The sequence below is a fragment of the Orussus abietinus genome, unplaced genomic scaffold (assembly GCF_000612105.2).
Source record: "Orussus abietinus isolate OABI.00-Male unplaced genomic scaffold, Oabi_2.0 scaffold6, whole genome shotgun sequence".
NCBI classification, from domain to species: Eukaryota; Metazoa; Arthropoda; class Insecta; order Hymenoptera; family Orussidae; genus Orussus; species Orussus abietinus.
In genome coordinates this window covers 1,089,234-1,102,311 of record NW_019396002.1, presented here as the reverse complement: position 1 = coordinate 1,102,311, position 13,078 = coordinate 1,089,234, and the positions used below count along the sequence as shown (strand labels likewise).

At 47.1% G+C, this 13,078-nt stretch overlaps 1 protein-coding gene across 1 annotated transcript; it reads right to left on the bottom strand.

The window, feature by feature from the left end:
* Positions 1-2,470: 2,470 nt before the first annotated feature.
* Positions 2,471-12,428, bottom strand: LOC105704461. The gene is made up of 2 exons (XM_012433681.2): positions 11,511-12,428; positions 2,471-4,003 (listed from the first exon to the last, which is right to left on the bottom strand). The coding sequence occupies exons 1-2, from the start codon at positions 12,024-12,026 to the stop codon at positions 3,989-3,991; spliced, it is 531 nt and encodes a 176-aa protein (XP_012289104.1). The 5' UTR covers positions 12,027-12,428; the 3' UTR covers positions 2,471-3,988.
* Between the last annotated feature and the right edge of the window lie 650 nt (positions 12,429-13,078).

Genomic DNA, 13,078 nt, shown 5'->3' with positions numbered 1-13,078 from the left:
ATAGGATGCAAATATTCTTTTATAAAGTAAATACCCTTAAATATGTGAGAGCGAAATTTTGGATTATAGTTTTCACCATTACTGGTCAAAAATAATCTCAGGAAATAATTATAAAATTAAACTGGATATATACATATATATCATATACGGGATCTTCTGGAGTGAATTTAAACGAATGTTGTAATCCCAGTTTATATGTCCTTTTTTTAATATTTAATGCTTTCATAATTATACTCGCTTTGTTGCCGTTCTCTAGTTTGCGCTTGTCAGCGGCGATTAGTTTCCCCAAGTTTTCGATGTTGCGTATAATCGATTATTCCCTCACTTCCGGCGGTTTAAAGGGACGAAAATAACGAACGGGAATTCCGGAAGTGGCGAGCTGGTGCAATTATGGGATTTAAATTTAAGCCCAGGGTGCGAGTCCCGCCTCGGAGCGTTTCCCGCGTGTACATTTGACAGCTCGGGAAATCATATTTCTCAACTTTCATTTAAGTTTACTAGGGAAAGAAGCTCCTCGGCGATCGTCGAGACCGATACCACCGGCTGTCAAAATATCGCCCGGTTGCAGAATACCGGGAAAATTACCGAGGGTAGATTTAATTGGAATTTTCCTCCCCCTTTCCTGTTGATTTCTCTTAACGGGGGACAAGAGAAAACCAGGGTGGCGGTAAATCCCTCTCCCCTAGAAATTTCCTAAATAGACCCGAGACTCTCCCCCCGTACTCTCTGGGGGAAAAATTGGCCGTTAAAAAGCCAGGGTGGAGCCTCGGAGAAATGCCAAGAACGTGCACCCCCCGCCCGGGTAATGCACGATGCGTTTTACGTGCAGCCGCGGAACGCTCTGGCATTCTTGCACCCCCTTAATGCAGCGGAGTCGATGCACCTCCCGTATTTTCCTGACACTCGAAAAACCACCCCCCGACACAAGAGTGCCACTTATCATTCGGACTACTCTGACAAATTGCGAGAACGAAGGAAGAAAGAAATTAATTCTTGGTAATCCTCACGATTTTAAGGATTCTCTTCGCGAGGACGGTTGACATCCATTTCTCCAGCTAATGAATCATTTATTAAGGGTGGCTTTCGCGATAATTATACATTTTTTTAAATCTCGCTAAACAATATCTGATTTTCTTTTCTCTGCTTTATCGCAAGTATCTATGTAAGAATTTCGTGAAGAAATATCAAAGATAGATATGTGTAAGAATATGAGGTACGAGATTCTACGTCGAAAGTGCAGATTGTTCATATCACGACATTGGCCCAAAGTCTCCCAATTTCCGTTTAAGGCTTGAGGGAACATGAAGTGATGGAATTCTGGAAGGAAGTACCAAAATGCGAAGGTAACGTTGGAGAAGACGAGGAGGCGAAAGAACCTTGAGGGAAGTTTCGGTCCCCCAGGAAGTATCCATCGAAAGGCGCGCCAATTCATTTTGAATATCGACGAGCGAGCTTTCACGGCCTCGAATGAAATGCCGTGAGCTCCTCCTGCTCCCCGTTGTCCGTAATATCGCATTTCCCGCCGGCATTTCTATGAAAATATTTCCCTCGATTACTGCTGCGAGGGTTGGGGACACTTACCGCGCTCGTTTAACGCCACCCTGGCTTCTTATTAAAAGCCATCTATGAATACCTGCCAGATGACCCAGACCCGTTAAACCTCCCCGTTTCTCCCCATATAAAAAACAATCACCCCCTAACAGGAGATATTAAATTTCTAATCCCTAATTTCGAGATAAGACTCCTCCAGCAAGTATAAATTCTACTCACGTATAAGTCTCTTAAGGGGATGTGAAAGTGGCAACCGAAAGCTCAATCGTTCATAAAACTTTTCTACGGACTGGGTGTCTCAAATCGTTTCATACTTTAAAACGTGAACATGGAGACCCTAAGGTAGGTCCTGAAACTCGTGAAATTTCATTTTTTATAAACTATTTTTAAAATACCTATAAACAAATTCGAAAAGAATTGAAATTCCACGAGTTTCAGGACCTTCCTTATAGACTCCCTATTCACGTTGTAAAGTTTCAAACTATTCGGTAAACCGAGTTGGGAGAGAAGTTTTATAAACAAAACCTCTTCGACGGCACATTCACATCACCTTAAGGGGGTCTCGTCCATAAGACTTTCCCCCGAATCGTTTCCAACCGTTCCAACGTGAATATAGAAGTTATATTATATCAAAAATTAAATTTTAAGGGTGTCAGGACTTTCCTCACAGCCTCGATATTCAGGCTGCAATGTTTAAGACAATTCGGTACGTCTAATTAGAAGAAAAGCTTCATTATCGAGACATCTCACTTGACGCCACTTTCCCATCGCCTTAAATACCAAAGTTGGATGTAGAGGAGCAATCTTCTCTTTTTTTAATATTAAATCGAGTGCCACTTGTGTCTGATGTTTGCAGTATGACTTTTTGAGGGGGAATCGAGGAAGGGAAAATCTCACTGGGAAATCAAACTGCCCTGACGAGTGTGACATTTTATTCCAACGACGACGTACAATGGCGCGAATCTCTCTTTGGCGAAAAGAGTCACGACGGCCGCTTATCAATCGGAACCTTGGACTTTATTTCGGGTCCCACCCTCCACCTTGGATCGATGAGCCCGAAGGAAGAGTAACAGGTGGCTTAGCCACTCGTCGGGGTGCGATACGGCACCCTTGCTTCTTCATCCCCTGGAAACATTCGAGGTGCCTACAAGGGGGTGTCGATTAAACTAATCGTCTCGCCCGAGCAACCCCTCGACGCGTTCCACGCGAGCAAGTAATCTTATAAAGAGGTAAGAAGAAAAAAAAAGAGAGAAAAAAAGATTCGTCCAATAAAAGTAAATATAACTATTAAATTAATTTCATACGATAAGAGGCTCGATTATCGAAATTAGTCGCCAGGACGTGAGAAATTCGGGAAAAGCGAAAATATTCAGGAAATGATCTCGTCGATGGTCCCCATTGTCTACCCTGTTTCTTTCTCTCTGTTTTCCTTCTTCTCAGCACGTCGTCTTAGGATTCAGTTATCGAAATTTCGCCATGTCCTTTTAAAAAACTCGCTCATACACTGGCACACACGTATCTTTAAGTAATACTACATCGCTCGAAAGCATCCGCTCGGTATTTACAAGGGTTTTCGAGACTTTGAGATCGAGGTTCCATTTTGGAGATCTAAATCGATCGACGATCGAAATTTTGACCCCGCTATCGGGCTTTCTTTTGGAACACCTCGCTGATTCGGATTTATGGGATAGGTCCATCCTAGCTAGGATTACGCTTACCTGGAAATTGGTAATTAATTATGGGTATGAAAATGATCGAGATCAAGGGGGCCTCCCGAGTACTTTCGGAAAATCCTATTTTGCCTCGAGGGCCTTTGAGGGCGCGATCGATTAACTAATCGAGCCTTCCTCGTCCCTGCGCATAAATAAATTTACACTGCGCCCCTAGCTTGACAACATTCTACCTAAACCTAATTATTCTATTTCCATCGGTCGAAATGATAAAAATGGAGACCTGTTCGGTCTTATCGGGAATGACTTTCACAGTTACTCGCTACGAGAGGAAGGACTTAATAAAAATACCGCAAATTCCGGGGCCAACTATCCGAATTCCGGCTATCTTCGGTTATCACGCTATCGTACGCTTATCATCTCTTATCGTAGGTTTAGCAAAAAGTCAGTTTTCCTAGGCGGAAAAATGTCTGAAAAGTGACGGTTGATTTCCGTCGCTGGGATCTACGCCAGTCGAATTTTCTTTCCCGGCGCAACTCTCCGTTTTGCGGATAATTCTGCGGAAAATCACCGCTTTCGTCGGCCTGCGGAAAACATGAACGCGAATGAACGCACTCGAAGCCCTCTTCCACGATTTTGGGCTTTCCTCCGTTCCCCTTTCGGCGACTGCATCCTCCCTTCGCTTTTCCGCGTCCTTCGGGCCGCACGCGGTTCCGCAAGTTTCGTGCCGAAAGTTTTCGATGAATGCGGGAAAAACCGGCAGGTGGCTATGTCGCCAGGTTCTGGAAAAGAAGAAACAAAACTCGCTTTGAAACGCTGAAATCGGCGCAACATTCAAGTGCAACTACAAAATTGATAAAATGCGGACTTAAACATAAAAGGCAAATTTCAAGGAGAGACAATTTTGTAATTGGACCTATCGATATGAAATTTCGAGAGAGGAATATTCCTCATCCGAAATCTTACTAATAGATCTTAAGGGAAGATTTCCGTCTTTGAAATTAAATATCGATAAGAAATTGATAATCAGGAGTCGATAACAATTCATCCAGAGAAACGTCTTTCTAATAGACTCGAAGACGGGAAAATTTCCGCCGTTGAAATTAACCATCATTAATTAATTAAGACAGGAAACTTTCTCGATAGAAAATTTCCGTTAAGGGGTTAAATTTCCTTCAGAATTGCCGATTTTTTTTTTTTTTTCATGGGCCGTTATCGCCTAATCGCGTTTTCCCAGGTCGAAAAGGGTCGGGGAAAAATAAAATGGGGGAAAACCGGAGTATGACACGAGTCAATTACCGCGGACAATATCCGCTAACGAGGCGTGCTCCCGCGCGGATTCGCAGCTCGGTTAATTAGTTTTAATTTATTGCCAGCCGGGCGAAATTCATTTCGGAAACGTTTCCCGGCCCCATTTTTAGGGTGCGTCGGGGAGCGAAGGAGGGGGCGAGATTTCGATTACTCGGTTCTCCAAATATTAGGCACATTCCCCCACGGGGGTGTGCGCGCAATTTCACTAATCGAAAGTTCGATCCCGCTATCGAGGGTGATAAGGCAGTGCGACCCCATATGTTATCAGAGGTAGTGAGCCGCCTCACTCGATATCCCTACGCGTCCTCAAAAATATATATCTACTTAAAAAGAATGATAAAAAAGACTGAATGATAAAAAAAACTGTTATCCCTGAATGTCACGAAAAAGTTCGATATCGAACGCTATCATTCCAGATCGAGTATACTTCGGGAGCGATAACGTAGTAAGATCGCGTATTTTATCAGGGGGATGAAACGCTTCCTTCGATACTCTCCCAAATCTTAAGAAATACGCATTTATTATTTGAAAAAAAAATAAAAATAAAAATCCGACATTGTCAGTGGTCGTTGAAAATTATTATATTCATCATCACCACTTATCGTTATCACTGCAGATCGAATTTCGCGGCCGGAAGGCCAAGTTAATTTCGGAAGCAAACTAGTAGGGCGAGTAGTCACTTAGGATCCTACCCTTGTGGGGGTGGGTCCCCCCAAGTGGAGTGGGAATGGGCACCCTTAGGTCGGAGTGGGTCCCCCCAGGTGGAACCGCGAAGGGGCTGTCGTGGGTTTTAATTCGCAGGTACGAGTCCGGGAAACGCTGCTTCGGGGGTTGCTCTCTCAGGGGGCGAGTGGTTTTCTCGTCGCCCCCGGTGAAAGTTTCCTTCTGTCGGGGGGGGTTTAAGCTCGGCTTAAAAGCACGTCACGCCACCCCGACCTAGCCCAACTCGCGGCCGCAATACGAGAAAACTAATTGCGTCAGCCCTTTCATCCCCTGGCGAGCCTAATCGAGTGCTTATTAAAGGGTTGCTCTAACGAGAGGGAGGCCTCGCGCCCCGCTTATCGAGAGCTCCCATTAATTGGCTAATCAGAGCAGAGCAGTAATCTGCCACTGGTCTCCTCGTTAGCGATCGGAAAATTCTTTCATCTGTATCGCTCATAGAAATTCCATCATAAAGTCCCTAGAACATACCACATACGGTCGGTTTCCCATAAAATTGGAACCAGTAAATCTGGAATTTTTATTCGACGACTGGAGCGCCACTCGCGGAGAAAAACTTATTAACTAGGGTATTTTCGCGGTGAAGAAAATTTCATGTCGATTTTAATAACCGAAATTGATTTTAATCCCGTAATTAAGCTACGTAACGTGCAATTATTTCCTGTGGGTTATGTGGAGGGTGATGATTCTGGGGTGATAAAAAGAAGCAGGCCCGATAGCGACAATTTTTAATTGCAATGTTTCAGTGAAATGACGCGTTTAGATCTGGGAAAGTACGAATATTTTGTGCTATCTCGTTGATTTAATATTCACGGAAAGTAGGGTGAAGTTCCATGTGCGTACTCGGCCTCTCGATGATTCGTCTGATACTAGGGGGTGGTTTAATATCTCACCCCCTGCGCGACAGCCGGACACTACACGGCTCGCTGACGAGTTTCGACATCCAACTAATACAGTGAAATTATTTTCGGCCCGTTGCGCAATATCGAGCCGTCAAATTAATTCCGCCGGAGTTTATTGGCCGAATTAAAGGGGGCTATCCGCCGGAACGGAGGTCCTCCACTTTTCCTGGCACGGTTTTCCTAAAAATGACTACACGCCACGTGATTAATCGTGCAAATTGATTTCCACGGTTTTAATTAACGCGTGGACATTTTAGAGCACGATTCAAATACGCGTATTACACATTTTTAAGAGTTATCATCATCGCCATACTGGGAAAGGGCTGACAGCGATTAAAATCGTTGCGGTTAATTTGTGCAAATTGATTTGCACAGTTTTAACTGACGCATGGATATTTTAGAACGCGATTTAAATACGCAGATAGTACATTTTTATGATCTATTGTTATACTTTGAAAAAAAGGGCTGATTAATCGTCGCAGTAAATCTGTGCAAATTGATTTGCACAGTTTTAACTGACGCATGGATATTTTAGAACGCGATTTAAATACGCAGATTATACATTTTTACGATTTATCGTTATAACTTGAACCAAAAATAGCTGATTAATCGTCACAATAAATCTGTGCAAATTGATTTGCACAGTTTTAACTGACGCGCGGATATTTTAGAATTGGCTACAACTGCACAGATTACAGATTTCGACAATTTATCGTTATGCCAAAAAAGAAAAGGGCTGATTAATCGTAGCAGTAAATCTGTGCAAACTGATGCGTGGACATTTCGATACTCGATTAAACTGTCCAGTTTACAAATCGCCACGACTCGTCGTTATAACAGCCTAAAGGCTGAGTGATCACGATGAAATATTTGCGATGTTAATCGCGCACATTCGGAGCGATTTCTCGATCGAAGCAGTTTCGAGGTGGGCGAAAGTTTAATCCCCCGCGATAATTGAGCTACCACGTATGAGCGGGGAACGAGTCCGGGAAAGTTCCGCGTAGCGTGTTTCCGCAGCGCGGAAATGCCGCAACATCCGGCAGGGCTTGCCACCCCGAAAAGGGGGTGCGTCTTCGAAATGGCGGAACGAAATTCCGCGAGGGCGAATCCCGGAATGTCCGAGTAACGATTCCGTGAAAATCGAGTCGGCGGCGGCGTTCAAATATTAATTCGAATAGCCGCGGGGTAGACGAGAAGGGGTTGGAAAGGGGATGGGCCCCGAATTTGTGGGAAATTCGCGGGCGATCGAACATTTTGGGGGTTGTTTCCGCGCTTTCAGCCTTTACGCGCGTTTACATTGTCGGGGTCGACTGTGAGGCCGAGGCAAACATCGACGACGACCCCATAAAAATGATGCGCGGCAAATTTTTTTTTTTTCGTTTCATCCCCCATATTCATTTTATTTTCCCACTTTATTTCACGTTTCCCTTGATTTCCGCTCCATCAATGCGAGTCATCTTATTCCGGATATTTTTAGAGGTAAAGGCACGAATAACAATCGCGGTAAATCCGAATTTTTAGTAAAAAGTGGTTGGTCGGTTTTTCCACGCTGTCGTTTATTCGCCGGGGGGTGGCAGGGGGTGGAAAAATATTGCAAATCATGAGAGCGAGCCGAGACAGCGCATTGATGGATGTAGCAGGTCCGCACGTCCGGCCAAGGGTGGTTCTTGCTGTTCTTCTTGGGGGTGGGTCTGAATTACCTTGGACCACCCTTCGGACGGGGGAGATAAATCACCCCGCTTGTTTCTGGATTTTAATCTCAGGAAGGAGAGACGTCGGAGATCGACGATCGACGAGGTCTTGCCAACCCTTATCGGAATCCACCCTGGACCTTATCTAGGGGTGCACATGTAGGGGTGCCACTTTTCGGAAATACTCCCCCTTAGCTAGAATTTCGGGGGCTGTGACATTAGACCAAAAAGGGGGTCGAGGGGGGAGATAAGGGCGTGAAATATCAGCGATGGTCGGCGTTCCATCCGGGGGTGGCTCTGCATTTGACGCGTTCGTGCATGCCGGGGGTAGATACGGCCAGGGTTGATAGCACATGACGGGGCTGCATGTACGTACTCCGGATTCGGGCATCGTGTACTCGTTTCAGATACCGGCACTCGGAAATTCGCCCGCGAAACTCGACTTTCGCCCCCAGAATTTCCACCCCCGATACCAACGAAACATATCATCCCCCACAATTTCCCCAAATTCTTTATAGATTCTTAAATCATGATAACTGAAAAAAATAATATCCCGGCAGTCGGAAATTAATCTACAAATCTCGACTGTCGCCCCCCCCGATTTCCACCCCCTATTGTGGAAGGGAAACGCCATCCCCTGTATTTCCAGAAATTTGGTATAGATTCATACCCCAGGAAAAGTAAAAGAAAAATTGCAAAAAATCCGTACGGAGGGTAATTTTTCTTTCGATTACCTAAATCCCCTCATAAGGGCGCAACTTCCCGAAACTCGAAACGCGGTTCTCGAGAGCAGGGGTGGGTTTTCGCGGCGCCGAGTATTTCCCCCATAATCGGGGAAACGCGCCACGGGAAACGGCGCCGGGACAAATGCGCTTTCACGGAGGTCGCTTTCAGAAATTAATGAATTCGCGGAAGTTGCGCGCGCGACGTCGGGAATCAATGCAACTCCGTCCCGGAGGAAAACCGCGGAAGCCGGGCACGTGTGCTCCGGGAAATGGCCGTCGACGGTATGGAGTGATATACGGGGGCCGAAACGTGGTCAAAAATGGCCCTGGTCGCGAATCGCCAACGCAGCGGTCCTTTGCTGCGGCGGTAAAACGTGGAGCTGGTGAAACGGGCGGTAAAGTGGGTGGTGGAGTGGATGGAAAAATGGGTGGCAAGGTGGGTGGAAAAATGGGTAGCAAGGTGGGTGGAAAAATGGATAGGAAGGTGGGTGGAAAGATGGGTGGCAAAGTGGGTGGTAAAACGGATGGAAAAATAGGTGGTGAAGAGGGTGGAAAAATGAGTAGCACAGTGGATGGAAAAATGCGTAGCACAGTGGGTGGAAAAGTAGGTGGCAAGGTGGGTGGCAAAGTAGGCGGCGAGGCGGACGGTGAAACGGGCGGCAAAGTGGGCGGAAAAGTGGGCGAAAAGCGGGTGGAAAGTGGGTGGCCCAGTCCGGGGGATGACCGCGGAATAAGCGCACTTTCGAACGAATGGCCGAGGCACAGAGTCGAAACGAATTCGAAGTTCCTTGATCAATGCGGCGAAAATTGGTGCAGAAATGGCCGAGCCAGAAAATCCCGGAATTATCCAAACCAGTAAGGGAATTACCACCAAAAAAGGAATTAGCGGCGACCCCAGAGACGCTCGTTTTAAATTTCCCAAATTTCAAATCCCGGGTCCTTAGAATTTCCTCCGAATTTCTGCTCTCTCTTTGGTCCCTCCTCCCAGGAAAAATCAAGGAGTGCATCGGTGATCCCGAGCTGTGAATTTCGCGACACCGCGACATATCCCGCCGACATTTTTCGTATATTCGTCCCACCCCCTGTCGTCCACCTGCACCCCTCGAGCGAGGGTGGTTCCAGAAAAGGGAGTCCTCGTTTTCGAGGGTGGCTCTCGACTCGCTGCCGAAGGCTCCCAAGACCCCAAGGAAATGGCATCGCGAGAGCCAATTTTTCCGCGAACTTCCGGCCCGGAGGGGGTGCGAGCTTATCCAAGAGGGTGACTAATTACGCGCGGCTTACCGCGACTTTACTCGAGGGCTTATTCTTCGCCCCCGTTCGCGTGCCAGTTATTGCTCGGGGTGGCCTTCCAAGGGTCTTAAAAAGAGCGGGGATATTCCCTTAAAAGGGAGGAAAAAAACGAAAAAAAAAAAAGAAGACCAAAAGGACTTAAACGAGCTCATTCACATTTTCCAAAACTCCTTAAATAATTAGGGTAGCATTATCCGTAGATAATTTGATGCTTTTCCTCCCCTTTTCATGAATTATTTTTTTCTAATGGAATTTCCGAATTTTCTTCGCCTCGCCGATTTCGCGGTAATTACGCGTGATTAGGGACGCAACAGGGAAAATTCCGGATCGCAGAGCAATTAATTCGCAAATGAATAAACGAGGGAGTAGGTGCGATGGGGCATATTCCAACATTCCGACAGTTGACGGCAAGTCCTTTGCAGATGCCCTGCTATCCCGGAATTACGCCACCCCCTGCACCCACCCTCTTTTGCGCCTGCGCAGTCACTGAAATTGCACCTGCACCTGTGCAATCTCTTTCTCCTGAAAGAGATTCCACAGGATTATTCACATCTCACCTCGGATTAATCTCAAAAAGTCCCAGAAACAACCCTCATCCCGCTGATCATTAAATTCCCCCCCAATAACCTCGAAAAAAAAAATGTTTAGTAATAATTTTTCGAATAACTGTAAAATTGTGGGAAGGGTGTTTCCGGTATTTTTAATTTTTCAAAGTCGACAAGGGTTGTTGGTAGAAATTGGGAAGCGAGGACTCGCAGTTCTGGGGTGGTCTCGACGAGAATCTCCCGGAATCGACGGAACCACCCTCGGTTGGCTTGATCCCCTTAACGGGCCGCATCCCGCAACACGACCCTTCGAAACCACCCCTAGGTGCACCGAGAAATCCCTAAACTCGAGTCTGGCCGAAAGCGTAATTGCACCTCCACCCTTCGTCCGTCATTTTCAAGGGTCGAACGGAAACGACGTATCCTCACCTGCGGTCATTTCACCCTTTACCACGTCGGTGCCCTCGACGGGCGACACGCTCTCGCATTATCGGAAACCAATAAATCAATTTCACGGCAAGATTTTTATCTCGGTCCCTTCATCCCGACTCGAAATCCCCGCGTTTCCTTTCGCCCCGCAATTTCCTATTTACCGGGGATTTCCAAATAATAATTCATAATTGTAATAAAAAGAAATCTTCGCCGCTAAGAAATTACTCCCCCCACCTCGATCGCGTAATTTCCTGTTTACCAGAGATTTTCAAACATTAATTCCTGCTTGTAATGAGAAAAAAAAATTAATAATTCGTGAACAATTCTTCTCTCGACCTTTCAGGGTGGCACGTGTACTCGCCGGGGGAGGGAGCGATTTTCCTCCCTCTTCTTCTTTTTCCTTTTTCTAACAAAACCGCAGAGCACGTACTCGTGTAGAAAGGAGAGCTCCCGATGTTTTCAAATTGTTCAAACTCGAGCTACATTCCGATCCAGGGGTCGAGTCAGCTGCACCCCTCGGGGCACCTCCACGGGGGTGGTTTTCAAATTTAGAACCGTTCATGGAAATTTTCTTCGCAATGAGAATTAAATCCCGGAGAATAATAATCGGGGTGAAAGCGTTCGTATAACTTTTTAGGAATAATTTTTTAAGAGGGTTATAAAATCTACTCACGATGTCCTCTATCCTGGAGCAGCCCTCCCTGGCTGTGCAAACAAGGGCGACGATGACACCCCCCGCGAGCATCAGGACGAGGAACACGGCGAGCTTCCAGCCGTGGTCTCTTCTTGGCAGAAGTCTCTTGGCAGATGTCAAATTTGCGACCTCGGCGCCATTGACGCCAAGTCGGGAGGCCTTGAAGAGGACGGTTCGGAGGCGGCGCGAGGCCTTCTCGCAGGCCATCTTCGAGGGGTTGCTCCTCGAGGTGGACCTCGCCTTCACGTGTACATGGTCCATCGGAGACCGACCCAGAGTCCTGGACAAATCTCGAGGACTTCCCTCAGGACCTCCTCGAGTCTCTGGCGAGCGGGAGAGCCATCCCTGGGAGGCGTTCAGGGACTCTTCAGGGCCCCTCCCGAGCCCTGAAGAGGAGGAAGAAGAACTACGGGACTCGCTGCGCAGCCTTCTTCTGGGTGGCTTCTCGAAGAGGGTGGATTTGAGGGTGCCCCGATTCCTGGATTTCAGTTCCATGCGACTGTCGAGGTCAGGAGGGCCATTTTTTGTGTGGTTTAGGTGTTCCTGCAGGATTTCATCAAGGTTCGTCAGGTGTCCAGGATTCTTCAGGGGTCTTAAAGGTTCTTCCGGTATTTTTCAAAGTTCCTCGGCTGGTCTTCAGGTCTTCTTCTACAAATTCAGGTATTCTTCAGGAACGCCTTATCAGTTCCTCAAAAACATTTCGCTCCGTGACTCTCTCCGACCCGTCTCCCGTAGTCATGCAGGCCTCGGGTTCACCTCGATATTTCGATTTTAATTCCACCCTCATTTCCGGGGGTGGAGGGACGGGTCCCCGGAGATGCTCCCCGACTTCGCGGGGTACTTTTTGCGAGATGCGAGGCCGCCCCCGCCCCCTCCTGGGAGGCTCTATCTATTTCCGCTTTCCTACCCTTCTCGGTCCTCGGGAGATGAAGCCTTTTCCAACTTTTATGGGAATCCGGCCGCACCCCGATATCCCTCGTCGAATCGAGGTCGTTATACTTTTATGTCCCTCCCCCGCCAGCACCCCCCGAAGGAGGTCACAGGTCGGAGATGCTCCAAGGGGGGTCAACCAGCCCCTTTGTTTGGATTCGACCCTCCCCTAAACGCGCCTCACCTGCAAGCAGGTGCACCCACGTCCTACGAGGATAATTCAATTGTTTCCGCAACGCGGAAATTTCGCCGCAATGGGGTGACCACCCCTGAAGCCGACCCTAGTCGATCGACTTTCAAAGGGACCGGAAAAAAAAATGATACATGGGGCAGTTCCCCTCACGCAATTTTGACACACACCCCTGTTAGACGCACCAACAAGCCAGTGAACGGCAGGGGGTGGTTTTTATTATTATTTCTTCTTTCTCAGGAAAATCGTCGATTACGCAATTTCGACTTCCATACACCCCTGTTAGACGCACCAACAAGCCAGTGAACGGCAGGGGGTGGTTTTTATTATTATTTCTTCTTTCTCAGGAAAATCGTCGATTACGCAATTTCGACTTCCATACAGTAGGACCGTCTTCGACCTCTTCTTCTAGGCGGGCAATCGCAAT